Below are 26,791 nucleotides of genomic sequence, written 5' to 3' on the forward strand. Positions count from 1 at the left end.
GGGACTGTGGCGAACTTGGGGACTGCTTGCCCCGCCTAACTGCATTCAAATTAAAACCAAAAAACACTGTGAGGACCAAACAAAATCCGCTGGTGGGTCTCACGAGGCCGCCGGGCCGCCATTTTGTGACCTCTGGAAGAAGAAGACGCGAGGACAAAGGACAGAGGCCAGAGGAGGACCCCCGCGTGAGGGTTGGGTGGGGGCCGGGGGCAGGAGGAGCAGGCAGGCACGTGTGTTCTGGAAGCCGAGTTTTTGAGGAGAGGGTGATCGACTGTGTCCAAAGCCGCTAAAAGGGAAGAAGACTAGCGGGGAGCAGCCCGTGCCGTTCCCACCAGGGTGGACGTTGCCCTGCAGGGAAACACAGGCTCGAGTCTATCTGGGACAAATTGATCAGACAGAGAAATGTTTCCAGTCACTGGTTTTGGCCGTTGTGGGCCTATGAGGCCCTCTTGACCTCAGCGCCCCATTAGAGGAACCAAAGGGACTGTCACAGTGTCATCACGGGTGCATATCATACACAGGGTGAGGCAGAAGAAAGCCCTTGGTTACGGGCGGGCCCGGAGAGTGGAGGTCTAGACACGGAGAACTCAGCTCCACGTTTCACAGCCGGGGTGTAGACAACAGCCTTTAAAGTACCCCCGAGAACCGGCCAACGCCAATAGAGCAAATCTTTCTGGAACATTTTTCCCTGAGCACGAGGTACTGTTAAAGCTGCTGAAGTGTAGAAGAAATGGTGTGGACCTTAGCACCTCAGTGTTGAGACTCCAGCTTCTGAACCAATGAGCTGTGTGGCTCTGGGCAGGTCCCCAGGCCTCTGTGAGCCTCAGTCTCCCCACACGGCAAGTAGTGACGTCCTCGTAGGATTGAGTACCTGGCGGGCTCAGCACAGCCCTCCCCTCAGGAGAGCTGCTGTTAGCCATGGTTGTTATCACTGGCCAGAACGCACTCTTAGAGGGCAAAACTGCTTCTAAAAATGCATGCCAGTTGGTCAGTACCACCAGGGCATCCATGAAGGTTGTAATTGGATGAGTGACTGGTTGGAAACATTTCATTTCTGACCAATTTGCTTTTGGACCATGCATTTAGAGCTGGAAGCAAAACTGGGAATTGAGAATTCTTCCACAGGAACAGATCTGGCAAAAGTGGCAGAACATAACTGAAAAAAAAAAAAAAAGCTAGAACACCGACACATTAATGGTTGGAAACCTGTCTTGGGTGAGAGCATGCCCACCTACTACCTCTATAAAGAAAATTTATGAGAAAAACGACACCTTCTAAAAAAGGTATATTTGTTTCAAGGTACACAATACTCACTAATATATATTTTCCCCCCATCTTGGGTTTTTAAAAAGTTAACCTTAAAAATTTATTGCAATATACAGGATTCTAGTTTCATAAAGGTGAAAAACCACTGAAGTGTGTAGAATAAAAAGTGAAGTACCCTTTCACACCTCATTCTCCCCTCTCACCCCAAACACTGAGCGAACCAGCATCCTCCCCAGAGGCAGATACATCAGTTTGGTGTTGGGTTTACATGCATGTGGTTGTAGACACGTTTATAGTTTCTTAAATGTTTTATGTAAATGAGGTCAGTTTCTGTATGTTCTTTATCTTGCTTTTTTTTCACTTGAGTCATGACCATTTGTCCACATCATTCGTTACATGAGGCTTTATGTCCTGTTATTAAACGGTTGCTTTCCCTAGTCCATTAAGTGGACAAATTCCAATCCCACAGACCATCTCGGCTGCATAAGCTGTCTGTCTGTCGATATGTAACAAACCCCATCCCTCAGTGGCTTAAAACAATAAGCGTTTATTGTCCTGCAGTTGCTCTGGGTCAGGAATCCGGGCCCAGCTTAGCTCGTGCCTCTGGCCCAAGGTCTCTCAAGGTTGCCGTCAAGTGGTCTGGGGCTGTGGTCTCATCTGAAGGCTCCACTGGGGGAAGGCCCACTTCCAAGATCACTCACATGCCTGCTGGCCGGATCTGGTTCCTTGCAGGTGCCTGGACACAGAGCCTCAGTTCCTTGCTTGCTCTTGGCTGGAGGTCTCCCTTGGTTTCTCGCCATGTGGGCCTCTTCATAGGGCACCCAAGATGGAACCCACAGTCTTTTTGTAACTCAATGGTGGAAGTGATGGCCTATCACTTTTGCCGTATTCTGTTCATTACAGCTGTCGCTAGGTCCAGCCCACGCTGAGGCTGAGAGGATAATACAAGGATTATAATACCAGGAGGTGGGGGTCATGGGGGCTGTCTTTGGGTAGCTGTATAGTTTTCCACTATTATCAAAAATGCCACAGAGAATCAGCATATACATACATCTTTAACCCCTTATTTGTGCAGGGATTCCTGTGTGATACAGTCTCAGCTGGAAAATTTCAAAATTGAGGAGTATGCCAGTTCTATTTCTATTTATTTGCCTTTTTAAAGATTGAACTTATTTTTTGCATAAAAAAACTTCTATGGTTCACACTCTTAGAGGCTCCAAAATCAACCCAATGCATGGTCTCTCGCAGCCCCCTCTGGAGACCAGTAACCAGTTTCTTGTGTATTCTTTCAGAGATCTGAACGAGCAGGTAGAAGCAAACAGAGAAATATATTCATTTTCTGGCTCTTCTATCCAGTGGCAGCCTGCTTTATATTTTTGTAAGCAGCTTTATTGAGGTATGATTGAGTTTGGATATATGTATACACTCATGAAAGCATCACTACAATTAAGGTAGTAGGCATCCGTCACCTCTGAAAGTTTCCTTGTGTCTCTTTGGTTTTGTGTGTGTTTGTGGGGGGTGGGTAGTAAGGACACTTAACAGATGTATCCTCTTAAATTTAAGTGCACAGTAGAGTGTCAGTAATTATGAGCACTTTGTTCTACAGAAGATCTCTAGAACTTAGTCTGCTTTATTCTGTAGATTACTTTTATCATCTGACAGAGTATCTTGCAGGTTATACCAGGGCAAAAAGCCCTCTCTGTCCCTTTTTTTTTTTTTTTTTTTTTTGGCCATGCCCCACAGCATGTGGGATCTTAGTTCCCCGACCAGGGATTGAACCCACGCCCACTGCATTGGAAGTGAGGACTCAACCACTGGACCGCCAGGGAAGTCCCCCTCTGTTTTTATGGCCGCATGGTATTCCCCCATGGAATGCCACAGCTGTCTCAATCAGTCCCCTATTGTTGGCCATGTAGAATGTTTCTGATCTTTTGGGGTGCCCATTTTATTTTATTTCTATTTATTTTTTAGTGGGGTGCCCACTTTAAACTGCAACAGAACTGCCAAATTGCTCCCTCCAAAAAATATCTGGCACATTAGTGATTGTACCAACTCGTATCTTGCCAGTTCACCAGTGTGGATCATACTGTATCGGAAGAGGCTGGGCAGGACACGGCCATCTCAAGGCACCTTGCCTCTGAAGGCGAGGAGAAAGGCCTCTGGGCTTAGAGGTGGACGAGGTCCGGGTTTTTCCAATCTGGGAGTGTTTGGAACAGTGCACGTTGGGGGGGTAGGTGGTGGCTGAGAGGCAGATGTGAGAGGTGTTGCAGTGACGAGGACGGGAGGCTCCCAGCCCCTAGCTGATGGCCCTGGGTGGGCCTTGGGCAGGAGCGACAGAAAGTTGAGGTAGTCACGCCTAATGCCCCTCATTTTTTCCACCAACTAGGGGCCAAGGGCTTCTGCTGAGATTAAGAACGAACCTGGGGGACTTCCCTGGCAGTCCAGTGGTTAAGACTTTGCCTTCCAATGCAGGGAGTGCAGGTTTGATCCCTGGTCGGGGAGCTAAGATCCCACATGCCTCACGGCCAAAAAACCAAAACATAAAACAGAAGCAATATTGGAACAAATTCAATGAAGACTTTTAAAATGGTCCACATCAAAAAAATCTTAAAAAAAAAAAAAAAAGAACAAACCTGGGCTTGTGATCTCTCTCTGCCTCTCCTCGGCCTGTGACCACAGGCTCCTGCCTCACTGGTCCTTGGTTTCCCTCTCTGTAGAATGGGTTAATAAGATTTTCACCCTCATGGCCTGGTGTGTAAGTCTTCGGTGAGCTCAGACATGAAGTGCTTAGCAGCGTCTAAGACATGTTTATTATTATTGCTTTTCCAAGAGTGATATATTTTTATTTATTTATTTTTAATTTTATTCTTTTGGCCGCACTGCGTGGCTTGCAGGATCTTAGTTCCCCGACCAGGGATAGAAGCCGCGCCCCCTGCAGTGGAAGTGCAGAGTCTTAACCACTGGACCGCCAGGGAAGTCCCTCCAAGGATGATATGTTTTTAAATTAAGTGATACAGGCTGGCACCAGCTCTAGCAGCCAGTCTGACCCACTCTGGTGTATATGGCTGAGGATCAACCAAACTCTAGGAGGTAATCAAGGAACGTTATACAATACGAAGCAGGAAGCAGGGGCCAGTTGATATTGGAGGTCGAAAATTTGCAGTTCATTTGTTTGGGAAATATTTATTGGATGCCTGGTAGGGGTTAGGGCTGTGGCAGTGAAAAGGTGTGGTCCCTGCCTTCCTGGAGTTGGCTGGAAGAAACAGGGAGCTCACCTTGCAGACCCTGTTCTCTCATATCTGTAAGTTGAGGCTCTCATAAGCCAACCTTGAAGGGTCCTTGTGGGAATTAAATGAGAGCTCCCAGTTTCATGCTTAATGAAAAGTACATGCTATTATGGGTCATCCTTTGATAGGTACAACTAAAGGGAAGGGCGCAGTAGGTAGAGGGGACAGTTTAAACGAAGGCCTGGAGGCTACAGACTACAGAGCGCATGGGGTGGGTGGACAAATAGGATTAAAGAGCCGTGTGTGTGTGTGTGTGTGTGTGTGTGTGTGTGTGTGTGTGTGTGTGTGTGTGTGTGTGTGTGTGTGTGTGTGTGTGTGTGGTCAGATCAGACTATGTTATGTTAACAAATCCCTAAATCTCACTGGTTTAACAGAGGGTTTACCTCCCTCCGGCGCTGCCCCACCATGATAGCCTGGGTCAGGCTGTTCCCTCTGGCGGCTCTTCTCCAACAGTGACTCGGGGGTCCTGCTGCTTCCATCCAATAACCAAACCCTCCTTTAGTCTCCAACACTGGAAAGAGCAATAGAGCGAGGGCACGTGGAGCGTACACTGGCTCTTACCGGCCTGGGACCGGAAATGACGCTCGCTCGTGACGTCATGACGCTCATGCATACGCTCCCACAGGTGAGAACTCAATCTTCCCCTCCTACTGCAGGGAAAGCTGGGACAGGTGGTTTCCTGGTGCGCCCCGGAAGGGGAAACGGAAGAGTGAACACATTACAGAACCTCTCTAGAGGTGTGGAGGGTGTTCTAGGGGGTTGTACACTTAGACCCAGAGAGCTGTGTGCTGGGTTCTTGGGATATAGCTGTGAGTACGCCAGACATGGTCTTTGTCCTTAAGAAGCTCCCAGTCTAATGCGGGAGACACAAAGAATTACAAATCATGATGAGAAAGTTTAAGGAAGAATGTATAGAGCTTGAAGAGTGTGTATTAGGCAGACCCTTTTTTTTTTTAAGAACATTATTTTGTAATTGCAAAAACAAAAGAGAAACTTCAAGGTAGAGATCACCTTACTCCCACTTTGTAGTATAAAGTGTTATTTGTCCATGTTGTCTTCATGTCCTTGTCTATGCCACATACGCATCTATTCGTACTCCCAGCTTGCCCTTTCAGTAAAAACAATCAGATTGGTTAAACAGGATTATTTGAAAAGGACATTTCTATGTCAGGATAGGCTGGGTTACACTGCAATAACAAACAACCCCCAAACTGCAGCGACTTAAAATAGAAAAGGCGGATATTCTCACTCGCGCTACATGGAGGGTCAGCTCGGAGCCCATGCTGAGAGATCTTAAACATTGCCAAGTGGCATGGGAAAGGCATAGAGTGCTCTGGTCTGGCACCAGTAATTAAATGCTCCAGACTGAATTCACATGTGTCATTTTCGCCCATACCTCGTTAGCCAGAATTAATTACATGGCCCCACTCAAATGTAGTGGGGTCAGGAAGTGCAATCCTTTCAATTGCTGGGCCAGTGGGGAGTTAGAAAAATATGGCAGATAGCATTAATGAACATCTAAACACTTTAAATGTTTTATTTTCATCAAGAACATTTTAGAAAGACATTCGTCTCTTCCCTCTATGTAGAACCAAGACCTTTTTGTTGTTGTTTTTTCTCTGCACTGGATCTTCGTTGCTGTGTGTGGGCTTTCTCTAGTTGCGGCCAGTAGGGGCTACTCTTCGTTGAGGTGTGCGGGCTTCTCATCGCGGTGGCTTCTCGTTGCGGAGCACAGGCTCTAGGCGCGTGGGCTTCAGTAGTTGCAGCACGCAGGCTCAGTAGTTGTGGCACACGGGCCCTAGAGCGCGCGGGCTTTAGTAGTTGTCGCACATGGGCTTAGTTGCTCCGCGGCATGTGGGATCTTCCCGGACAAGGGATCGAACCCGTGTCCCCTGCATTGGCAGGCGGATTCTTAACCACTGTGCCACCAGGGAAGTACCCAAAACCTTTTCTTTAAGTGTAAGTCTCCCAGTTCTCATACGTCACATGCTTGTATAAACTGCACCCATAAACCACAAAGTCATTTATCATTTCCAGTTCTTTTTAAAAAGTGACCTGAGAGGGACTTCGCTGGTGGTGCAGTGGTTAAGAATCCGCCTGCCAATGCAGGGGACAAGGGTTCGATCCCTGTTCCAGGAAGATCCTACATGCCGCGGAGCAACTAAGCGCGTGCACCACAGCTACTGAGCCCGCGTGCCTAGAGCCCGAGCTCTGCAACAAGAGAAGCCACCACAATGAGAAGCCTGCGCACTGCAACGAAGAGTAGCCCCCGCTCGCTGCAACTAGAGAAAGCGCATGCACTGCAACGAAGAAAGCCCATGCACTGCAGCCAAAAATAAATAAATTTATTTAAAAAGAAAAGTGACTTGAGAACCTAAAAACACTTATCAAGCAAACTGAAGGCTGGACCTTCCTAGGTTTTTATGAGCTTTTCTGTTTAATCATTTATGGTTGCTTTGCTTGCATCTAATTTGGCAGCATTTTTTTTTTTAAGTAGCTCACTTTTATTCTTTCCAATGCAGGCAACCTGCTTTGCATACAAACAACTCTCTTGCATTAATATTTCATTTATCTGATAGGGTTAAGTTATTAACTTAAGCATAGCGGGCATAAACAGGTTTGGTAACAGCTACTCCTCAGGAAGTGTACAGCTTAACAGATGGGAGCAGAATTGCTTTGTCATAATAGTAGCCAGCTAGGCTGGGTAGGTTTTACAGATAAATGAACAGTGGCTTGCAAACTGGCAACTTGGGTAAGCTAGATGGTTTCAGAGAGCTGTACTGTAATATTACTAATAGAATTTCAGCCTATGTTTTCATTTCACATTCTGATGTGTTGCCATTTTGCTCATGCTGGAGTGTATCCTGGCACACCTTTCTCCATGCTTAGACAATCCTAGGAATTCATACCAACACATGTGTCCTGATGGGATCTGAGGGATGGGAAGGCATCAAGTAGGTGGAGAACAGAAAGGGCACCGAAGAGATCAGCCTGGAGAGAGCAGTAGGGGTCCCACCATGCAGGGCCTTAGAGAAAGATTTTGTATTTAATTCTAAGGGCATTGGGAAGCCATTGGAGTGTTTTGATTAGTGGAATGAGAGTCAAGGTGGCAAGAATTAGGAGGCTGTTACCCAGGCAAGAGATCACAATGGCTTGGACCGCTGAGAATGGTGAGAACTGAGGATTTAGGGAGATTAAGGAAGAGAAGGAGGCTTCTGTCCCTACAATTCTTTCTCCTTCCTGCTGCCAGCGGTGGGGTGTCCTGACATTGTCAGGGCTCTGGAGGTAACTGTTGATATCAAACTTGCAGTCTGGGTCCAGTGAGCACTGGTTCCCTATTTGGCCACAATCCAGGCCAGATTTGGGGCTCAGGCTGGGGCACCATCAGCCCTGGGAAACCCTTGGGCAGGCAGCTTAGTGGGTCAGGCAAGCAAGGATGAGAAATATGACCTTGCCTGGGGCTTCTCCTCAAATTTCACGCGTCTCTCCTCTCATTTGCTGGTTGCCCCTCATAGATCTGACCTCTAAAGGGATGGAGTGTCCAGTCTTTGTCCACACACACCTCCTCGTGATCTCTCATTCATTCTCATCAATTCCAACACTGAAGGCTCCCGAAATTCTATCTCCAGACTCCCCTATCTACATTGTTTAGTCAACATCTTAAATGTACCACATAGAAACAGAAGTGATATTTCCATCTCCCCCCCACTCCCACCCTCTCCTCCCATAGTCATTTCCCTTTCACAAAATGACACTTCTGTACAAGCAAAAACCTTGGCATCTCTTCACCCCTCTCTTTCATTCACTCTCTGCACAAGTCCTTTCGGCTCCAGCTTGAAAATAAATTGTGAAAGTGACCACTTCCACCGCGGCCACCCTGCCTGCGATCCAGCCCACCTGTGCCTCTCACCTGGATTATTGCCATAGTCTCTTCTCTGCCCTCCTGCTCCACTATCCCCTACAATCTTATATTCAACACAGCCAGAGGGATCCTTAAAGATGTTAATATATCAAAAATTATCTTCCAATAGGCAACATTTGTATATGGTAAGAATTCCAAATAGTCTAAAAGAATAAACTGAGTCTCCTTTCCACTCCTGTGACCCCTTCCCCACTCCATCTGCTGCCTTCTCTCCTCAGAGGTGACTCTGGATCCCAGCTTCTTCTGTAGACTTGTAGAGACATTGTGTGCATGACTATGCATTCTGTGAATGATTTGTTTAAAATGTAAATGAGACTATGTCCCTTCCTTGGTAAAAACCTTTTGCTGGTTCCCCAGCAAAGTGAGACTAAAATCCAAATTGCATCCCAAGGCTATAGGACCCTGCTTGTGGCACCTAGCCACTCTACACTTCCACAGCTCTCCTCCACTCTCACTCTGCTCCAACCATACTGGCCCCCCTTGTTTTCCTTCCACTTTCAGGATTTGTGCCCTGGCTGTTCCCTCATCTTAGCACACTCTTCCAGCCTACGTGGAGTTGCAGGCTGCCTAAAGGTCACTTTCCTGACTTCTCATGGTCACCATCCCACCCTTCTGTGCATTTTCTCTATAACACTTATCACAAACTGCGATTATTTATTTTTTCCAGTGGACCTGGTCTGTTTGGTCACCACAGTATACTCGTTGCCCAGCACAGAACTGGAAATGGTACTAATAATGATTTTAAAAGGAGAAAACCTACCATTTAGGTCGTTACTGTGCCAAATATCGATACTAATACTTTATTAACTCATATGATCCTCATAACCATTTTAGAGTTAGCTATTATCCACATTTAAGAAGCAAGGAAATTGAAGCAGGAAATCTTACACAACTACTAGTAAGTGAATACGCAGTCCTTTAATCGTTGAGTGAGTGCGCGAATCAATGAATGGCCCCGAGAGGCGAATGGCAAGGAGATGCAGAGGGAGGCGGGCGGAGCCTAGGGCCCGGGGGCCAATGGGCACGCAGCTGTGACTGGCGGCGTCTCCTGGGGTATCTGGCTCCGCCCAGGCCGCGCGGCGGCCACTGGGAGTTGTGGTCCCCTGCCCACCTAGCCACGTCACTGCCTTCAAACCCGAAGTCCTCTCCTTAGGCTTTGTACGACCCGTATTCCCGAACCTCTAGGTAGGTTCCCTGGCCCCTAGGCCTGTTATTCCTCCTTTTGCTTACATGTCTTGATGTAGTCTCCCGGCTCCACAGGTCTGGGTCTCAGGGCACGGTCTCCCCTGCCACCCTCCAGCCCACTTGGTATCACCCTCTACGTTCATCTCCTCCGGTGACCCTTCGGTCTGGTGTTTCCAGCCACGCCCCCCTGAAGTGGTGTCTCTCACGTACTCTCAGTTCCTCCCCTCCGTGCTCGAGCGGCCCATAGTATCTTCCAATTGCCGTATTCCCCGCCCCACACACCCTTTTCCCGGGGCTCCCCCAGCCCTATTTTGGTACACCCCGGCCACGCCCCCTCGCGGACGCTGTTGGTACGCGCCGCACTCCCCTGCTCGCCGCAGTGGTTTGGCCGCGGCGACCCTCTCCGGCGGTGCGTCCCCCGCGCTTGGTACAGCCCAGCCTGTCTCCCCCCGAAGCCGCGCGCCCGCGTCACTCAGTCGGTGGAGCCCCCAGCTCGCTCGGCCCGCGCCAGCTATGGTCCGTCCGCGCCGTGCCCCGCACCGCTCCGGCGCTGGGGGCCCCCTCGGGGGTCGCGGCCGCCCCCTGCGGCACCTCATGGTGCGCGCCGCCCGCTCGCGCTCCTGGCCGGCCAGCCCCCGGGGCCCGCAGCCGCCGCGGATCCGGGCTCGCTCGGCCCCTCCCATGGTGAGCCCCCCGCCCTTTTTCCAGAGCTTTCCACGGCCCCGCCCCCGCCGGCCCCTTTCCCGGACTGGCGTCTTTGTCCGCGGCCTCCCCCCTTGGGGGTCTCTCCGGTGACCCGAAGGGTGGTCCCGCCTGGGGCCGGCTTCCCCGTGGAACCCCCTGGGTGGTACGCGCCGGGCTTTCCCCTTTGTTTCGTATTCGGGATGGGGTGGCGGGGGTGGGGTACGGGGGCGGGAAGGGCTCAAATTACTGCTGACTCCGCGACCCGATTTAAACGCGGGGTGGGGGGCGGGCGGCCGGCCGGCGTGTGTTGTTGTTTTTCCAATTGGAAAGTTGCTCTCTTTCCGGGCAGGAAATCTGGAAATGGGGGAGGGGGCTGGGGGGACGGCGGCGAGAGGGCCCCGCATCGCGCACTGGCGCGCCCAGGTGTTGCCCCCGGGGGCGTTCTCCCTGGGCCCGCACGCGTCTGCACGGCGCCCGTGGCGTGTGCGCCCAGGGTTTATTTGCACGCTCGCCCAGATGTTGGATGCCCCTACTGATGGCAGTAGGCCAAGTAAGTCTAGATCTTAAACATAAGCATCTAGCTTTGCAGGTATGCTAAGTTACACATGCTTCCCGAGACCTAAAAGATGCCCATACTTGTCAAAAATCTTAAGGTTTTTCTGGAGCTGTAAATCTATATATCCCGACGTTTCACGCACAGCCAAGCCGTGACACGCTTGCCCAGATGCGCGTTTTACCCTAACCTGGCGCTCAAGCTCCCTTCTTAAATACCCTGCCCCAACATTGTGCGTGGCGGGGAGCTGTGGCAGCTCCACACTAGCCTTAACCAGGTTTTCTCGGATCTTGTATTCAGGTACCCGGACTCTGAACATCTCTCTAAACTTAAACATCATCCTTCACTCCATTGCCTTCTCCGTTCCTTAGCGTTCATGTCTGCTTGTTCAGAAGCGCCTCCTGGGTCCTTAAACGTACATCTTAAAGCTTTCATTCTTCTTCCAGGTACTAAATAGGCTTCCTATGCAGTGAGCAACAGAACAGGTGTGGGAGGCATTTTACACATGCCTGCCCAGATGTGAGATTTCCTTTAGGATTGCACGTAGGTCTGGCCCTTAAACATGGTCCTCCACCTTGACATGCATCCTGCTTTCGGGGAGACCTGAGCTTAAGCATCGCTGGTTTTTACACCCAGGTTAAAACGTGGTCAACCTGGTCTCCAGACACAAGCAGAGTTTAAACAGGTGTCTCTGGTGCTCACATTAACTGGGGCCTAAAGTGAGTTCACCTGGATCCCAAAGTCTCCTCCAGGTGTGTGATTTAACTGGGTTTTCTCAGACGTTATGGGCTCTGGCTGTGGTACCTGCACACCCAGGGCTACAACAGTCTTTCTCCGTCTCAGATGCTCCAACCACGTTCTTACACCAGGATGCTCTCTGCTTTTCTTCCTGATCTCTTACGGTTGCCTGAATCCCAGAACCTCCTGCCCAGGTGGAGAGTATGCTTGCTCAGGTTTTTTTTTTTTTTGCTTTTTAAGCTTCTACAAAATACAGTTTTTCCTGCCTGTTGTTATTCTGGGGTAGAAGACACCTGTGTGCTTTATAGGAAATTTGGAAAATACTCATTAGTAATGAGATGAAAAGTAACAACTATTATTTATTTCTGCTGCCTGGAAGCACCTACTAGGGAGGTTTTCAGGGTTTCCTGCTGTCAGGCTGTTTCAAAGCCTTGTTTGCTTTGAGATGTTTTGGGTTTAAAAAAAAGACAACTGGGGAGTGCCTTGTGAGTAAATTGTGTAGCTTTCCTTGGCTTTATTGATGGAACTTCTGGTGTTCTGCAGATGCTCTCAAGACGTTGTGTTTGAGAGACCCTTCCAGGTGTTGTCAGACTCCCTGTTGTAAATGTGTCCCCACCTCCCTGGAGAGTTCTGTGCTTCTGGTTCCTTCCCGCCTCCCCGTGGTCAGCCTGATGTGACTGCAGCCTGGGCTGTGCTAGGGAAGGCCGGCAACTGCCTGGGGAGGTTGGCGGGAGCCAGAGAGGAGAGTCTGGATTTTCTCCTTTTTTTTTTTTTTTTTAATTAATTAAATTATTTATTTTTACGGCTGCATCGGGTCTTAGTCGCAGCATGCGGGATCTTTTGTTGTGGCACGTGGGCTTCTCTAGTTGCGGGCTCCAGAGCACATGGGCTCTGTAGTTTGAGGCACGCAAGCGCGGTAGTTGTGGCACGTGGGTTTAGTTGCCCCGCAGCATGTAGGATCTTAGTTTGCCGACCAGGGATCGAACCTGCGCGTCCCCTGCATTGGAAGGCGGATTCTTTACCACGGGACCACCAGGGGAGTCCCTGGATTTTCTTTTGAGGGCCTGGGGGAGCTTTGGAAGGGTTTTGAGCTTGGATGGGATGGGGCAAACCAGTGTGCCAGACAGACAGACACAACCCAGGCTGGCTTGTGCGTCGAGGGGGGAGCTTCAGGGAGGCTCTGGACCCCCAGAGAGCTGCTTCTGAGTTGTCTCAATAGAGTAATCAAAAATTGATCAGCTCGGGAGGATGAGTGGGGAGCATCTCCTGAAGAAGGTGGGGGGGGATGGGCCGCTAGGATGCGAGCACAGCTGGAGCAAAGGCTGGAAGGGACCCTGCATGGGCCAGTGTTGAGGTGACAAGTAGCCTTGGGGCGGGGAAGGGTCCTGGGGTGGCAGCAGGAAAAGGACATGGGGGGTCAGCCACTCAGGGTCTCGACCCTGGGAGAAAGGGTTTGGAGATGGCCTTGGGGGTTTTGCAGCTGGGGGTCAGGGTCTCATCGTTGGGATGTCCCTTCTGGGGTATGTGGGGGACAGCTCCCCTAGTGGGCCCCTCAGCCTCAGTTTCCCTACCCCCTCTGCCACAGCAAGGTGCTCGGGTCTTCGGGGCCCTGGGTCCCATCGGGCCCTCCTCGCCCGGGCTCGCCCTCGGGGGCCTGGCCATAGGTGAGCACCGGCTCAGCAACAAGCTGCTGGCCTGGAGCGGCGTCCTCGAGTGGCAGGAGGTGAGCGTCCGCGTCAGGTCCCCTTGTGAGTCTGCGGGGGGCTGGGGGCTGGCCCCAGGGGTCCTTTCTGCCCCTGCAGGTGGGGGGCAGGCCTGGGCACCCGGGCTGTGTCCAGTGACCCCTCCGCTCCCACCACAGAAGCGCAGGCCCTACTCGGACTCCACGGCGAAGCTGAAGCGGGCCCTCCCCTGCCAGGCCTACGTGAACCAGGGCGAGAACCTGTGAGTGGTGGGCAGGGGGCGGGCGGGCGGGCGGGCGGTGGGGGCACTCCCCTGACCCTCTTCTTCCCGCAGGGAGACCGACCAGTGGCCGCAGAAGCTGATCATGCAGCTGATCCCGCAGCAGCTGCTGGTGAGGCCCCACCCTCTGCTGCCCACCCTGGCCCCAGAGCACCCGCCTGGCCCTGACCCAGCTGTCCCCTTGTCGCCCCCAGACCACCCTGGGCCCCCTGTTCCGCAACTCCCAGCTGGCGCAGTTCCACTTCACCAACAGAGACTGCGACTCTCTGAAGGGGCTCTGCCGCATCATGGGCAACGGCTTTGTGAGTGGGGCGGGGGCGCTGGGGGCGGGCGGGCGGGGACAGGGCGAGAAGGGCCCCTTGGAAGCACCGTGGTGACCAAGTACGGCGGGAGGCAGAGCTCTGCTGGGACAACCCAAGGCAGGTGGCAGGGTCCGGGTGACCTCTCCTGGGGGGCATCCCCGTCCCTGGAGAGCAGAGGAACCCAGCCCGCCTCCCGGCCAAGCTGGAGCCGCCCCCGGGCACGGGAGCGAAGGGAGTGGCCTGGGCCAGCCCTTCTGGGACCCAGGAGCTTGTTGGGGCCGTAGCACATGGCAGGGACTTGGCATTTGGGGGCGGCCCGGGGGAAAGAGGGAGCCAGCAGTGGAGATTGCCTGCTGGGACTCAGTTTCCTCATCTGCGGTCCTGGGGCCACTGGGAAGAGTAAAGCACTCGAGGTGGTGATTTGGGGGCGTTGTGAGTGCTCAGTAAATGCGAGCTGGTGAGATTGTTAGAGTTGGGGATTCAGACACAGGACGCGGTGGGCGTGGTCCCTGCAAGCCTCTCAGGTCTGGGCCACAGCACCCACGTGTCTGGGACCAGGCTTCAGCCGCTGCCCACACCCCCCAGGGCTCGGGCTGTGGGATGGCAGGTGCTGGGAAAGGGTTGGGTTGAGGTGGGAGGAGGTTGTCTGCCTAGAGGACTCAGCTCTGGGGTCCTCTCCCTTTCCTGGTCCCCTTTGGGACAGACCCCCCTCCAGCTCCTGGCTGCTGCCTCCGGGGGGCGCTGTGTGCCACCGTTCGATGCCTGGGCGGATCCCCTGTTCTTCTGGGTTGTGACTGGTGTGGGGTCTCTTGTCTGCTCGGTCACCCCTTCATTCAGCACCGTCTGCTTAGGGCCTGGGGCCCCCAGGCTGCAGGGAAGGTGGACGTCAGCACGCGCCCTCCATGGCCTGTCCGGTTACGCTCCGGGTCCGGCTAGTATCTCTGGGAGAGCCGACCGCACATGGGTCCAGGAAGGCCAGGGGTGGGGTCCCTGAGCCAGCGGACCCCGGGGCTGAGAACGCGCATGCCCCTCTGTCTAGACACCCCGGGTGGGGACGTGTGTGAGGCTCAGGTTCTCCCGCAGTCCCACCAAGGAGGCAGTAGCAGCTTGTGTAATGAGCGTTTATGTGGCACTTACTCTGTGCGCCGTTGTTGTGCCGTTTTACACACGGGGAAACAGGTCCACAGGTGACCTGCCTGAGGTCACACAGCTAGGAGGTAGCAGAGCCAGGTTTACGCCCAGGCAGTCTGGTCCTGCGTCTGTGCTCTTAACCCCCGGGCCTGGTGGCCTCCGTTAGTGGGGCCCAGCAGCAAACTCCCCAGGACAGGGCTGACCTCGGGGCACGTGGGCGGGAGGTGGAGCCCTCTCGGGACCCTCACCCGGCACATGGGGCCCCAGCCCTGACCCCGGAGTCACGGTGGGGGGGGACACCGAGGTGCACGTTCACAGGCTCCCAGAACGACGCGTTTTGGCTGCACGCCGCTCCTTTAGGGTCCTGGTGTTAACCTTGAGGACTTCTGTCCCGTCGTTCCCCCCACCCCCACAGGCAGGCTGCATGCTCTTCCCCCACATCTCCCCCTGCGAGGTGCGCGTGCTCATGCTCCTGTACTCGTCCAAGAAGAAGATCTTCATGGGCCTCATCCCCTACGACCAGAGCGGCTTCGTCAACGCCATCCGGCAGGTCATCACCACCCGCAAACAGGTGTGCCCTTGGGCCCGGCTGCCGCATGTGTCTGAGGCTTTGAAGGACGAGGGGCTTGAGGGGTCCGACAGGGTGGTTCCCGGCAGGAGGGGTGCCCGTGGGGAGCAGGGAAGCAGATGGGCAGGCGGGCGCACTCATGGCAGGAGGGTGACCTCAAATCCTGGCTCACGCCCTACCGGCTGTTCACAGTGTCCCCTTCACCGGAAAGTGTCCCAGCTTGTGCGGCAAGTTATACAGCTGCCCAGTTCTTAGAGGCAGACCCTGTGAGCCATGTCCCCCAGGCTGAGGGCGGGGGCTTGGCCCAGGGCATGGGGGGTGGGGGTGGTCTGTGAAGGAGCCAGGGGCTGTGAGGGGCAGGGCCCGCTCTGGGGAATCCTCTGGGCCTGTGGGCAGACTGGAGGCCGGAAGCCAGGCAGGAGGCCGGGCTGGGCCGGGCCCCGGGGGCAGCAGGTAGGTAAGCTTGGGACTGACGGACTGGGGGCGTGGAGGGCTCTGGGCAGCCCACTCTGGGGAACTGCTGGGGCGCCAGCCCACCTGTCTCCTCCCCCAGGCAGTGGGACCCGGTGGTGTCGCGGGCCCCGTCCAGATGGTTAACAACAAGTTCCTGGCATGGAGTGGAGTCATGGAGTGGCAGGAGGTGAGCCCTGGGCGGGCCCGGGTGACCTCGGGACCAGGGCATCCTCGCCGATGTGGGGCCCCTCCCACTCCTGACGTCTCCCCTCTTCTTCTCCCCAAAAGCCCAGGCCTGAGCCTAACAGTCGGTCGAAGAGGTGGCTGCCGTCGCACATCTACGTGAACCAAGGGGAGATCCTGTGAGTGTCGGGCAGGGGCCGGGGGCGGCATCTCGGTGAGGCCTGGCCTCCTGACCCTCATCCCCGCATCCCTGCAGGAGGACTGAGCAGTGGCCCCGGAAGCTGTACATGCAGCTCATCCCACAGCAGCTGCTGGTGAGTGGGGAAGGGGGCACTCGGCTCGCCTCAGCCTTGGGGCCCTGGGGGAGGCTGCCTGTCCAGCAAGTGGAGGTAGGCGGGGCGGTGGGGCGGGGCCTGCTGCCATGTGGGCGTGGCCCTGGCGCCCGGCTGAGCCACCTCGGGGCCTCCCCGCAGACCACCCTGGTGCCGCTCTTCCGGAACTCCCGCCTGGTGCAGTTCCACTTCACCAAGGACCTGGAGACGCTGAAGAGCCTGTGCCGGATCATGGACAACGGCTTTGTGAGTGGGCTGGCGGGGCCCAGGGCCAGGCTGATGGTGGGACAGACAGAGCTACAGCCGCTCGGTGTTTAAAAACTGAAATGAGATTAAGAGTGGACGATTCCCCAAAACTGGCCAGGCGTGATGGTAGCCGTGGGAAAGCGTGTTTGCTCTGTGCCTGGACACTGGCTCCCCTGGGGCTCTGGGCGGTCCTGACCCCATTTTACAGATGGGGAAACTGAGGCTCGGAGGCTGTGCCGGCAAGTGCTGGGCGGGAACTTGGACCAAGTCTGGTTCGGGCCCCCGGGGCTGTTCCCCGCTGCTGTCTGGGTTTACTCAGCTGAGGAGGCTGACATCACCCCGAGCGCCGACTCTGTGCTGCCAGGTTCTTACCTGCCGCCTTCCTCTTGCTCCCTTCCCCTGGGACAGGGTGGAAAACCTGAGGCTCCCAAGGCCCTCACCAGGCAGGGCTATCTGTCTGCCTCCAGCCCGAGTGAGCTCTGAAAGCCCCCGGTGCTCATCTGCTGGTGGGCCTTGGCCAGTTCTCCCCTCTCTCCGGGCCTCGGTCTCTCCATCTGTGAAGGGCGGAGGTCGGGCCTCGTGCTTCTGAAGCGCAGCTGTCTGTGTCCGCTTTGTGGGTGTTCGCTGTACCGGGTCATAGCTGTCCCCGAATTAGCTTCATGTTTCTCTCTAAGTCAGCTGAAGTCATCATAGCTGTGCCATTGTGCGTTTGAGGGGCTGGTTGTGTATTTTTTTTTGCGTTAAAGAGTTTAAAAGTGGGATTCCCTCAGGGAAACTGAGGCCTCGAGGACCGTGGCCGGTCCTCCCTCGGCCCACTCGGGCTCCCCTCATGCTGTCAGCTCAGGGGGGTGCTGTGAGGGGCTTCCTCCTCGCTGCCTGTCACCACTGTCCCCTGCAGTGGCACAGAGGCCCGAGGGCAGGCATAGCCCCTTCTGGCTCTGGGGGCCTGCGAGTCCTCGAGCTCTCAGCCTGGGTGTGCTCACCTGTAAGATGGGGACGGTGACCCCTGGGCCCTGGAGAGAGAGGATCCTGTGAAAGGCGTCAGGGAGCGCTTGGTGCCTGTCGGTGCTGCGGTCGCTGTGACGCTGAGCCACGTCCCAAGCCGCGGTGACGGCATCGCTGTGGGCCAGCACCGCCCAGCCTCCCCGCCCTCGGCTGCCCCAGGGGTCGCAGAGTGGACGGAGCCCTGGTGCCCGGCCTCCTGGGGCCAGATTGGCCCCTGGTGTTTGTCCCCCGCCACGGCTCTCGTGCGCGGTTGCGGTCACGGCCGGGGCTGGTCCTGTGGGCGTCCCGGGTGCTGGCTGGCTGGCGTGGGGGCCGCAGTCTCGCTGGAGCTCGTCGAGCAGCCTCCTGGGCTCAGCTCTAGAGCCCGCTGGTGCTTGCGCAGGCGCCTCTGGTGTCCTGTGGGAGTGGTGACGGGGCTGAGGACGGCGGCTGGGAAGGCCCGGCGTGCTCCGTGGCGCCCGTCTGCCAGGGCGCTGACCCGTGTGGTTTGTGTCTCGATGGGGAGGAGCGTCTGCGCCAAGGGCCCGCCCGTGACCCCGCGCTCCGCGCCGCCAGGCGGGCTGCGTGCACTTTTCCTACAAGGCCTCGTGCGAGGTGCGTGTGCTCATGCTCCTGTACTCCTCCGAGAAGAAGATCTTCATCGGCCTCATCCCCCACGACCAGAGCAACTTCGTCAACGGCATCCGGCGCGTCATTGCCAACCAGCAGCAGGTCCTGCAGCGGAACCTGGAGCAGGAGCAGCAGCAGCGAGGGGTGAGGCGGCTGTGGCCGTGGCCTACCTGAGCCTGTCCCCGCCCCCCGCCCCCCGCCCCCCGGCTGACTCCTCCCTGGCTTCCTTCCGCACAGATGGGGGGGTAGTGGCCACCCCCCCGGGCTGGGCCTCTCCAGGAGCCACAGACGAGGCCCCCCCCGAGACTGGTGAGTGGCAGCTGGGCCAAGGACAGGATGGACCCTGGGAATTGCCTGGGGTTCGGGAAGTAGTGTGACCCTGGCCTTGAGAAGAGCAGAGAGAGAGAGGCACGCGTGTCCCCCCACGGTCCCAGGCCTCCTGGGAAACTCCAGCCCCGCTCCCCACCAGGCGGCGACAGGAGCAGGGGTTTCCAGCCAGGGGCAGGGAGGGCAGGGAGAGGCTCTTCTCGTCCCCGGGGCCCTGGAGCCTCACCTGCCCAGTCCCTCCCACTATGCCCCCTGCCCCCAGGTCAGATGCTTCTGAGCAGAGGCCCGTGGGGGCTGCGCCTGCCCAGTGAGATGGAGGACAGCGTCCTGAGATATCTCCAAGGACAGTCCCCACCCTCATACGTTTCCCCAATAAAATCTTTTAAAAGCCCTTTGGCCACTGCGCTCTGTCCAGACACCCTGGCTCGGGGGAGGCCAGGCCCCTCCCAACAGCAACTGTCCTCAGACCCAAGTGCCGTCTCCAGCCCACCCCTGAGTGTGGACACGGCTGAGGCCTGGGAGTGTGCATTTCTACCATTCGCAGGAGAGGGCTCACCTCTGAGATCACTGTCACCTGAGCCAGGAGGGGACACTGCAGTTCACGGAGCTGCCAGGTCTGCATGGTGCTTGCTGGGCCATGTTTTCCAGGGTCTTTGCACAGCTGGCCGGCTGCTCCTGGGGTGCCGCCCCCGACTCCTGGCGTTGCCAGGCTGCCCTCCTTGCCCTGTGGGTTCCACAAACCTCACTTAGCTGGAAGCAAACACAAGGCAATGCTAGGCCGGTCCCAGTCCTGTGCTGTTGGTGGCGTGCCGCAGGCCTGGCCGGGCTCTCAGGCGCCCTTTGCTGCTGCAGGTCCAGGCCATAGCCCCGGGGTTCAAGTCCAGTGTGCAGAGCACCTCACTTCTCACGGAATCTGAGCTCCAACTCTTGGCCTCGGGTCACGTCTTGCTAAAACTCTGGGCTTGGTCTGCAGCTGGCAGCTGCGTGCAGCGAACTCCACTCGGGCCCTGCCAGCCAGGATGCCCTGGCGCCCATCTGGAGCGCCAGCAGCCGCAGCCTGGAGAAGCCGAAACCCCCGTCCACAAGAGGCAGTTGTCCCCAAGGTGGGCTGAGTGTTTAGCTTGAGGCAAAGTTCCCAGCAGTGCCTTCCTGGGAGACCGGGCTGGTGGGCCTGTGCTCCCAGCCCGGCTGGGAGCAAAATGCTGGTCGAGCGTGAAGAAAAAGAGCATTTATTGTGGGGTGGGGAGCAGGTGGGGGGTGGGCGTCGGCTCAGCCCTCTGAGAACTGGTGGTACAGCCGCTCGAGCTGTGGCGCCACGTGGAGCCGGAACGGGATCTCCAGGACAGCGGCGAAGCCTTCGGCCAGCGTGGGGGCCTCGAGCTGCTTCCTGGCGGCAGAGGGTGGTGGGTGGGGGTGAGGCCCAACGTACAGGCTCGACCTGGCGTCCCTCCCTGCCCGCGGCGCCTACCTGTAGCCGTAAATGACGATGTCGGTCACGGGGATGTGAGAGGAGTCCGTCATGTCCCGGAACTGCGGGGGGCGGAGGTCAGGCTGGCCAGGCCGGGGCGGGGGGACGGGGCATGTGGGGAGGCTGGGGAGGCAGGGGCCGGCTCACCCGGTTGTTGTGGCGTGCCTGCTCCAGGGTGGCGCTGAAGAGGAAGCAGCGGCAGGGGACGCCTGCGTCTCGGGCACACTTGATGTACCTGTGGGGGCCGGGGAAGTGGGGAGCTGGCAAAGGGCCCAGGGCCCCCCCTACAGAGGCCTCCCCTGGGACCCCAGTACCTGGCCCGGCTCTGGACATCCGGGTTCGTGTTGTCAATCACGACCCGTTTCCTTTGCTTCAGAGCCGCCTCGCACATGGTCACGCAGCGCTGCCACGAGCCCAGAGTGTCCTGGGGGACCCAGAAAGAGTAGGTCACAGATGGGGACCAGGAGACCCAGGGGAACAGCACCAGAGAGGAAGACCCAGAGATACAGGATTAGGGATCCAGGATAGGGGTGAAAGGCAGAGAGAGGGGGGCAGGGACCTGGAGAGAGGACCTGGGGGCAGGGGGCAGAGCCGGAAAGAAGGACAGATGCCGGGGGAGCAGAGACCTAGAGGACAGCCCTCGGCTGGGGGGGGGGGGGGGGGGGGGGGCGGGGGGGAGGGACTCAAGACCAATGGAGGGGCTGTGGATGAGGTCCTACCCTGTTCACGTGGACGTATCCGGCCGACACGAGATGCTCCTGGAGGAAGGTGGACTTCCCAGCTGTGAAGGGCGCAGCATTAGTGGGGGCCTGAGAAGTCGGAGCAGGGCTGGGGCTTCTGGGGGGCAGGAGTCTCACCCCCAGGAAATCCCACGGCGACAACCACCTCGGGGTCTGAGCTTAAGAGGGAGCTGGACTCAGGGAGGCAGAGAGGCCCAGAGCAGGAGACGGTCCTCTGGGAGGGGCAGACATGATGAGCGAGACCCCCTCCCCATCCCTGCATGCCCCCCACTCTGCCCCCAGCCCGCCCCTCGGGCCTCACCGGGTCAAAGGCTGGGAGCTCGAAGCGGGCCATGGGCCATTTCAGAAAGAACTCCTCTGGCGTGGCGAAGGGCAGGCCCAGGTTGAGGGCAAACTGGGGGCAAGGGCACACGTCAGACTGGGTAGTGGCTGGGCTTGGGGGGGGCGGGGACTGGGTAGAGCGGGCCTCACCAGGCGGTCAGCGCAAGAGAAGTCTTTCTTCTTGCGCCCAGGGGCCCAGTTGGCTGGGCGTCCAGCTGCATCTGGAACACATGGGAGGATACAAACCCGTCTCCACCAGGAACCTTGGGGACGGGGGTCCCCAGCCCACCTGCATCAGCCCTGCGGACCCACACATTTCCCCACCCCCAGGCCCTTACCTCCCACAAAGACGCTGTCCCCGATGGAGATGGGCACGCCCTCGTTGGCCTGGGGAGGGACAGGTGATAGACGACAGGCAGTAAGGAACCTATTCACACATCTATCCCCCCCCCCAGAGCACTAACGGGTCCTGCCGGGATGCTCAGCTTGGTCTGTGCCCCACATGAGGCCTATCTCTAACCTCTCATGCTCCACACCCAATCCATCAGCGAATCCTGTCGGCCCCGCCCTCCGACCACTTCTCACCCCCTTTGCCGGCACCACCAACTCGATCCTGGCCACCAGCACGTCTCTGGAATATTTGGTCACTCCTTCCTGGTCTCCTGGCTTCCACTTTCGCCCGTCTGTTCCCAAACGGCGCCAGAGGGCGCAAGTTCTCACTTACCGCGGCTCCGGACGCTCTGCTCCCAATCCTCCCGGTGGCCACCTCGCTGTGGCCCACGAAGCCTGAGAGCCTGACCCTGCTCTCTGACCTCATACCCCTCACTTTCCCCCTCACCCACTCAGGTACAGCCACACGGGCCTCCTCACTGCCCATGAGCACACCAGGCTCGGTCCCACCTCAGGACCCTTGCTCTTGGCGTTACTCCTACCTGGACCACTCTTCCCTCAGATACACACATGGCTCCCTCCCTCAGCAGCTTTATATCTTTACTCAAGGGCACCTCAGAGAGGCTTTCACTGAGCTCCGTTGGTAAACCAACACCCTGCTCATCCTCACTCTGCTATTTTACACATCCGTCAATGCATTTATAGTCTGCACCCTCCCTGATCTGGCAGCAGGCAGGTTTGTCTTGTTCACTAATATTTTCAGCTCAAGAAGCTGTTGAACTTCAGAACAAACGTGCACCCAAACGAATGAATGGATCCATGAGTGACTTCTCTCTCCACCACTGTTTTTCACAGTTTGTGAGCACCGGCCTCACATACCAACACTAGGACATGATAGCAAAGAAACTGAGAAGGCCAGGCCAGGGTAGGGGATGAGAGAAAGGTCATATACCAGAGACCCAGAGTGGGGAGGCAGGGCAGAGAGCAAGGGGCCGCAGAGGGAAAAGGAGAGCCATTGGAGTCCGAAGCTCACCTGCTCCTGCAGGTGGTCCCACATGCCGATCACCGGCTTCCGGTACAAGCCTGCGTGCGTGGCCACCAGGACCTGTGGGTGGGGCAGAGGTTAGACACCATCCTTGGCTCCTCCTCCAGCACCCAGAGTCCTTCAAGGGCACATGGGTCCCAAGGATGCTACCCTGACCCTCACCAATCCAAGGAGAGCGCCCGGTGCCCTGGAACTTGCTACTTACAATGGGTTTGTCAGCATAACCCCATCCGGGGCCCACACCCCACTCACCCAGGGTCTCTGTTCCCCCCACCTCTCCAACTTGCTCACCATGTCATACCTTCTCCCTGGGTCTCTGTTCCCTCTGTCCCATCTCGCTGTCTCTGCTCCCCTCTCTCTGGGTCCCTGTCCCCCCCCTCCCCGTCTCAGAGTCTCTGTCCCTCCACATAGCCCTTCAGCCTCCCTTACAGCCATACCTGAAAGGGGACCCCCAGCTTCTCCACCACAGCCTCCACCTTGGCCTTGAACTCCTCCGCTGGCAGCTTCCCGCGCCCAATGCCCATCTGGTTGGTGAAGATCACCAGCTGGGAAGCGGACGGGTGTCAGCCGGCGCCCTCCTCATCAGGCCCGGACCTGCCCTGTGAACCCGCCACCACGCGCGCACGCGCACACACACCTTGTAACCCTCGGCGGCCAGTTCCCAGAGCTTCTGTGGAATCTCTCGGTACAAGATCCTAGGGCGGGTGTGGAAGAGCAACGTGACGTGGAGCCCGGAGTGCACCTCACCCACCCCCTCCTCCTGTCTCTTATCACCTCCAGTCACTGGGGCCAGTGGGAAAGACCTTCCCAGAACGTGTGGTGATGAGGGTCCCATCCAGATCAAAACCGGCCACCTGGCGTTACCCAGAAAAGAGGAAGAACAGCACTGTTACACCTCTGATCCCCCTCACTCACAGGCTGGTTCACATCAACCCTGCAAGCTGGGGACTATTACCACCCACCCCTTACAGATGGAGAAACTGAGTCACAGCGGGCCTACACATCTTATGTAAGGACAAGGCACAGCAAAGATGCATCTCGGACACTGAGTTCAGAGAGTGAAATCTTCACTCTACTACCTCCTATTCCTCCTGAGCCCCTCAGTATTCCAATCTTTAAAATGGGTTTCAGGGCTTCCCTGGTGGCGCAGTGGTTGAGAATCTGCCTGCCAATGCAGGGGACACGGGTTCGAGCCCTGGTCTGGGAAGATCCCACGTGCCGCGGAGCAGCTGGGCCCGTGAGCCACAATTACTGAGCCTGCGCGTCTGGAGCCTGTGCTCCGCAACAAGAGAGGCCACGATAGTGAGAGGCCCGCGCACCGCGATGAAGAGTGGCCCCCGCTTGCCGCAACTAGAGAAAGCCCTAGCACAGAAACGAAGACCCAACACAGCCATAAATAAATAAATAAATAAATAAAATTTAAAAAAAAAAAAAAAAAAAAAAAAAGGCAAGCCTTCCTCTTTAAAATAAATAAATAAATAAAATGGGTTTCATATCCGACCCAGTCTCTTCCCCTGGCCTTTTTCACCTCGGAGGGCTAATAGCCATAAAAATCCAAACAGGAGCTAAGTTTTGTTTGGATGTTAACTGCATATAAGGGGATGTGTTCCCTCAGTCCCCAGCTTTGGCCTCACCTTGCCCCGGGGCTTCACACCAGGTGCCGTGAACACTAGCAGCTTCTGGAAGCTCTCCCAGCCAGGGGGTGACTTCCTTATCCGCTTTTTCTGCTGTTCATCCGCCTCCTCCTCCTCCTCCTCCTCCTCCGGGGCCACAGGAGGGGTGCCTGGTGGAGTGTCTGGCTGGGATTCTGGCGTGCGAGCCTCTTCCCAGCGCAGGGTCAGCGGGTGGAGGCCATTGACCAAATACAGCGTGTCCCCCACCCCCAGAGAACCCTCCAACCCTGTTCTCAGCTCCTGAGTCCCGGCAGTTGAGGGGTTAACTCCCAGCTGTAGAGAGAGAGGGAGGACTCAAACTGGCTCCACCCCCAGTGGCAACCTCCTCCAATCAAATAACCCGGGAAAGGACTCGCCTTTCTCCACCAGCCAATCAGACCCTTAAGTCCCGCCTCTTCACCTTGTACCACCAATCAGGGCTCTGGGAAGGTTATAAGCATCCAGTCTTACCCAATTTAAATGGGGATGGATGTTTACCACATTGAAACAGGCACACCTGTTCCCCTCCCAGAATCAGATTTTCCCAATTGGGCCTGTTCCCCGCTGGGTGGCGATTCTCCACACCCCCCACCGCCACTCCACCCCCAGGCCCCTTGCTAACGAACTGGTACCTGTTTCACTGCCACCTTCCGAGTCTCAGGGTCAGCGACCAGCTCCACTGAGGATTGAGGGGGTGGAGTCAGGATTTGAATCCTTGTGTGACTGCTTCCCTCCTTACTGGGGAGCATGGCCAACTTCAGACCACAGTATGGGGCTACAGCACCCATCCGGCAGGAGGAAGCAGTTTATTTCTAAGTAGAATTGGCTCACTCCTTGACATGCAGTACCCAGATAAAGGCCTTAACGATTGCCTGCGTCACTGGTCCTCGCCTAGGGGCAGGGCAGGTATTTTTCCGTATAGAATTGGCTTCTCCTTGACAACGCAGACCTTGGCAAGATGCAGGTTCTGGGCTTGGCCCGCTACCACCCATCTCTGCTTAGCAATATGCACTTTTCTCCATAGGATCGTCTCTCTCCTTGACAAGGGTCGTGGCCTGATTCAAGCCTTCCCGGTGGCCTGTGAGTATCGTCTTCCCAGTGACAAAGTGTCTCGGGATTGACTCCATCCGCTCCCGCCCAAGGTGTCTGGCTAGTTCCAGGTCAGGCACAACCTTTTTCTTCCTGTGCTCCCCACATGCCACCTACCAACTTCAGGACTGGCTGCACCACGCAATTCCTGGACTATCTTTCCCATTGATTGTGTTCCCGCTCCTGAAGCGGACCACACCCCCTCCAGCTCAGGCTCCTCCCTGCCCACCTTGGTTTCTGGAGCACTTCCGGTCGGTAACCTGCGTCAAGGGTCCCCGGCCCAGCACCAGGGCTTGCCCACCCAAGGGCAGGAAGATGGGAGGCGCTCCCCCAGGGGGGCTCTCCAGCCACAGGCGGCCCTGGGCCTCCACCTTGGCCATCCTGGGAGCCGGCCTAAAGGAAAGTAGGTAAATAGGTTTGAGCGGCAGCCCTCAGTTGCTAAAGGAAGTCCCGCCTCCTCTCGCCCTCTACACCAGGAATTCCCTTCATCCGCTAAAGGCTCCGGAAATCCCACCCACTCGCCGGCCTGGGGCTCGCGCCGTTTCCCAGGCGACGACGCCCCACTCCTTCCCTCCGGGACCCCGGACTCCAACTTCCCACGGCAAAGGCTGAGAAACTCTAGCGCTCTCGCCTCGGCCCCACACTCACCCTTGCCCGCCGCTTGGCTCACTCGCCGCTTCCGACCAGGGAGGGCCTGCCGGAGGCGCTCTGCTCGCAACTCGGCCGGCGGCTGCCTCTGTTTCTCCGCGGACGGAAATGACTCGTCCTACCAAAGTGGGCGGGGCATTGGCTCCGCCTGGCCATAAGCCCCGCCCCTTCCCAGACACAGTGCCCCTAAGGTCTCTCCGCTGCTCTGACCTTCATCTCTCCTGATGCAGTATGAGACGCAGGCCAGTAGGGGGGGTAGATTCCCTGTTCACACATTTTTTCCTCTTTCCACGTTGAACTCTAATTTTCGTTCCCTTTGCCGGAGACAGCTATAGCGGGAGGAAATTCTCGTTACGATTATTGTCAGTCGAAGAAACCCCGCCCCGACAGCAACCCTACCCTGGATGCTGCAGTTTTCTCATCTACAGTGTGGGGATAATCGTTTCCACTTTGTGGGGTTACTAGGAAGATTAAATGAGTTAGTACATGTAAATAACTTATAAAAGTGTCTAGGTGATAGTTTGCCCTACGTTTTGTCTGTTGTTAGCATTCCCTCGGTGGTGGTCTGATGGGACATGGGGATTCCGCGTTTACATCTTCGGACCAGGCGCCACTTGTTCTCTAACCTCCAGCTGTCTTACGTTAGTCAGAAAACTCCCGGCCTCAGCTGGAGGTTCCTGGCTTT

General features: G+C 56.4%; 2 protein-coding genes across 4 annotated transcripts; one reads left to right on the top strand and one right to left on the bottom strand.

The window, feature by feature from the left end:
• The first annotated feature begins 9,998 nt into the window (after positions 1–9,998).
• PTOV1 (PTOV1 extended AT-hook containing adaptor protein) lies at positions 9,999–19,144 on the top strand. Of its 3 annotated transcripts, none has more exons than XM_057533672.1 (13): positions 9,999–10,344; positions 13,221–13,358; positions 13,497–13,579; positions 13,652–13,709; positions 13,792–13,899; positions 15,446–15,601; positions 16,152–16,238; positions 16,340–16,413; positions 16,491–16,548; positions 16,708–16,812; positions 18,448–18,570; positions 18,664–18,735; positions 19,016–19,144. In XM_057533672.1, exons 1-12 carry the CDS (start codon positions 10,174–10,176, stop codon positions 18,673–18,675), a joined length of 1,173 nt encoding a protein of 390 aa, XP_057389655.1. In that variant the 5' UTR covers positions 9,999–10,173; the 3' UTR covers positions 18,676–18,735; positions 19,016–19,144. The 3 variants fall into 3 exon arrangements, with proteins under 3 accessions (XP_057389655.1, XP_057389654.1, XP_057389656.1); XM_057533671.1 differs by having other exon boundaries at positions 10,002–10,344; positions 18,373–18,570; XM_057533673.1 differs by lacking the exon at positions 13,221–13,358 and having other exon boundaries at positions 10,002–10,344; positions 18,373–18,570.
• Positions 19,145–19,966: 822 nt separating this feature from the next.
• Positions 19,967–26,240, bottom strand: PNKP (polynucleotide kinase 3'-phosphatase). Its single transcript, XM_007184935.2, has 17 exons — positions 26,107–26,240; positions 25,688–25,851; positions 25,002–25,048; positions 24,352–24,663; positions 23,492–23,571; positions 23,355–23,412; positions 23,155–23,262; positions 22,706–22,777; positions 21,621–21,669; positions 21,433–21,503; positions 21,263–21,355; positions 21,079–21,175; positions 20,941–21,002; positions 20,536–20,645; positions 20,369–20,456; positions 20,222–20,283; positions 19,967–20,140 (listed from the first exon to the last, which is right to left on the bottom strand). The coding sequence occupies exons 2-17, from the start codon at positions 25,836–25,838 to the stop codon at positions 20,023–20,025; spliced, it is 1,578 nt and encodes a 525-aa protein (XP_007184997.2). The 5' UTR covers positions 25,839–25,851; positions 26,107–26,240; the 3' UTR covers positions 19,967–20,022.
• Between the last annotated feature and the right edge of the window lie 551 nt (positions 26,241–26,791).

This window comes from Balaenoptera acutorostrata, chromosome 19 (genome assembly GCF_949987535.1).
Source record: "Balaenoptera acutorostrata chromosome 19, mBalAcu1.1, whole genome shotgun sequence".
In the NCBI taxonomy this organism is placed as follows: Eukaryota; Metazoa; Chordata; class Mammalia; order Artiodactyla; family Balaenopteridae; genus Balaenoptera; species Balaenoptera acutorostrata.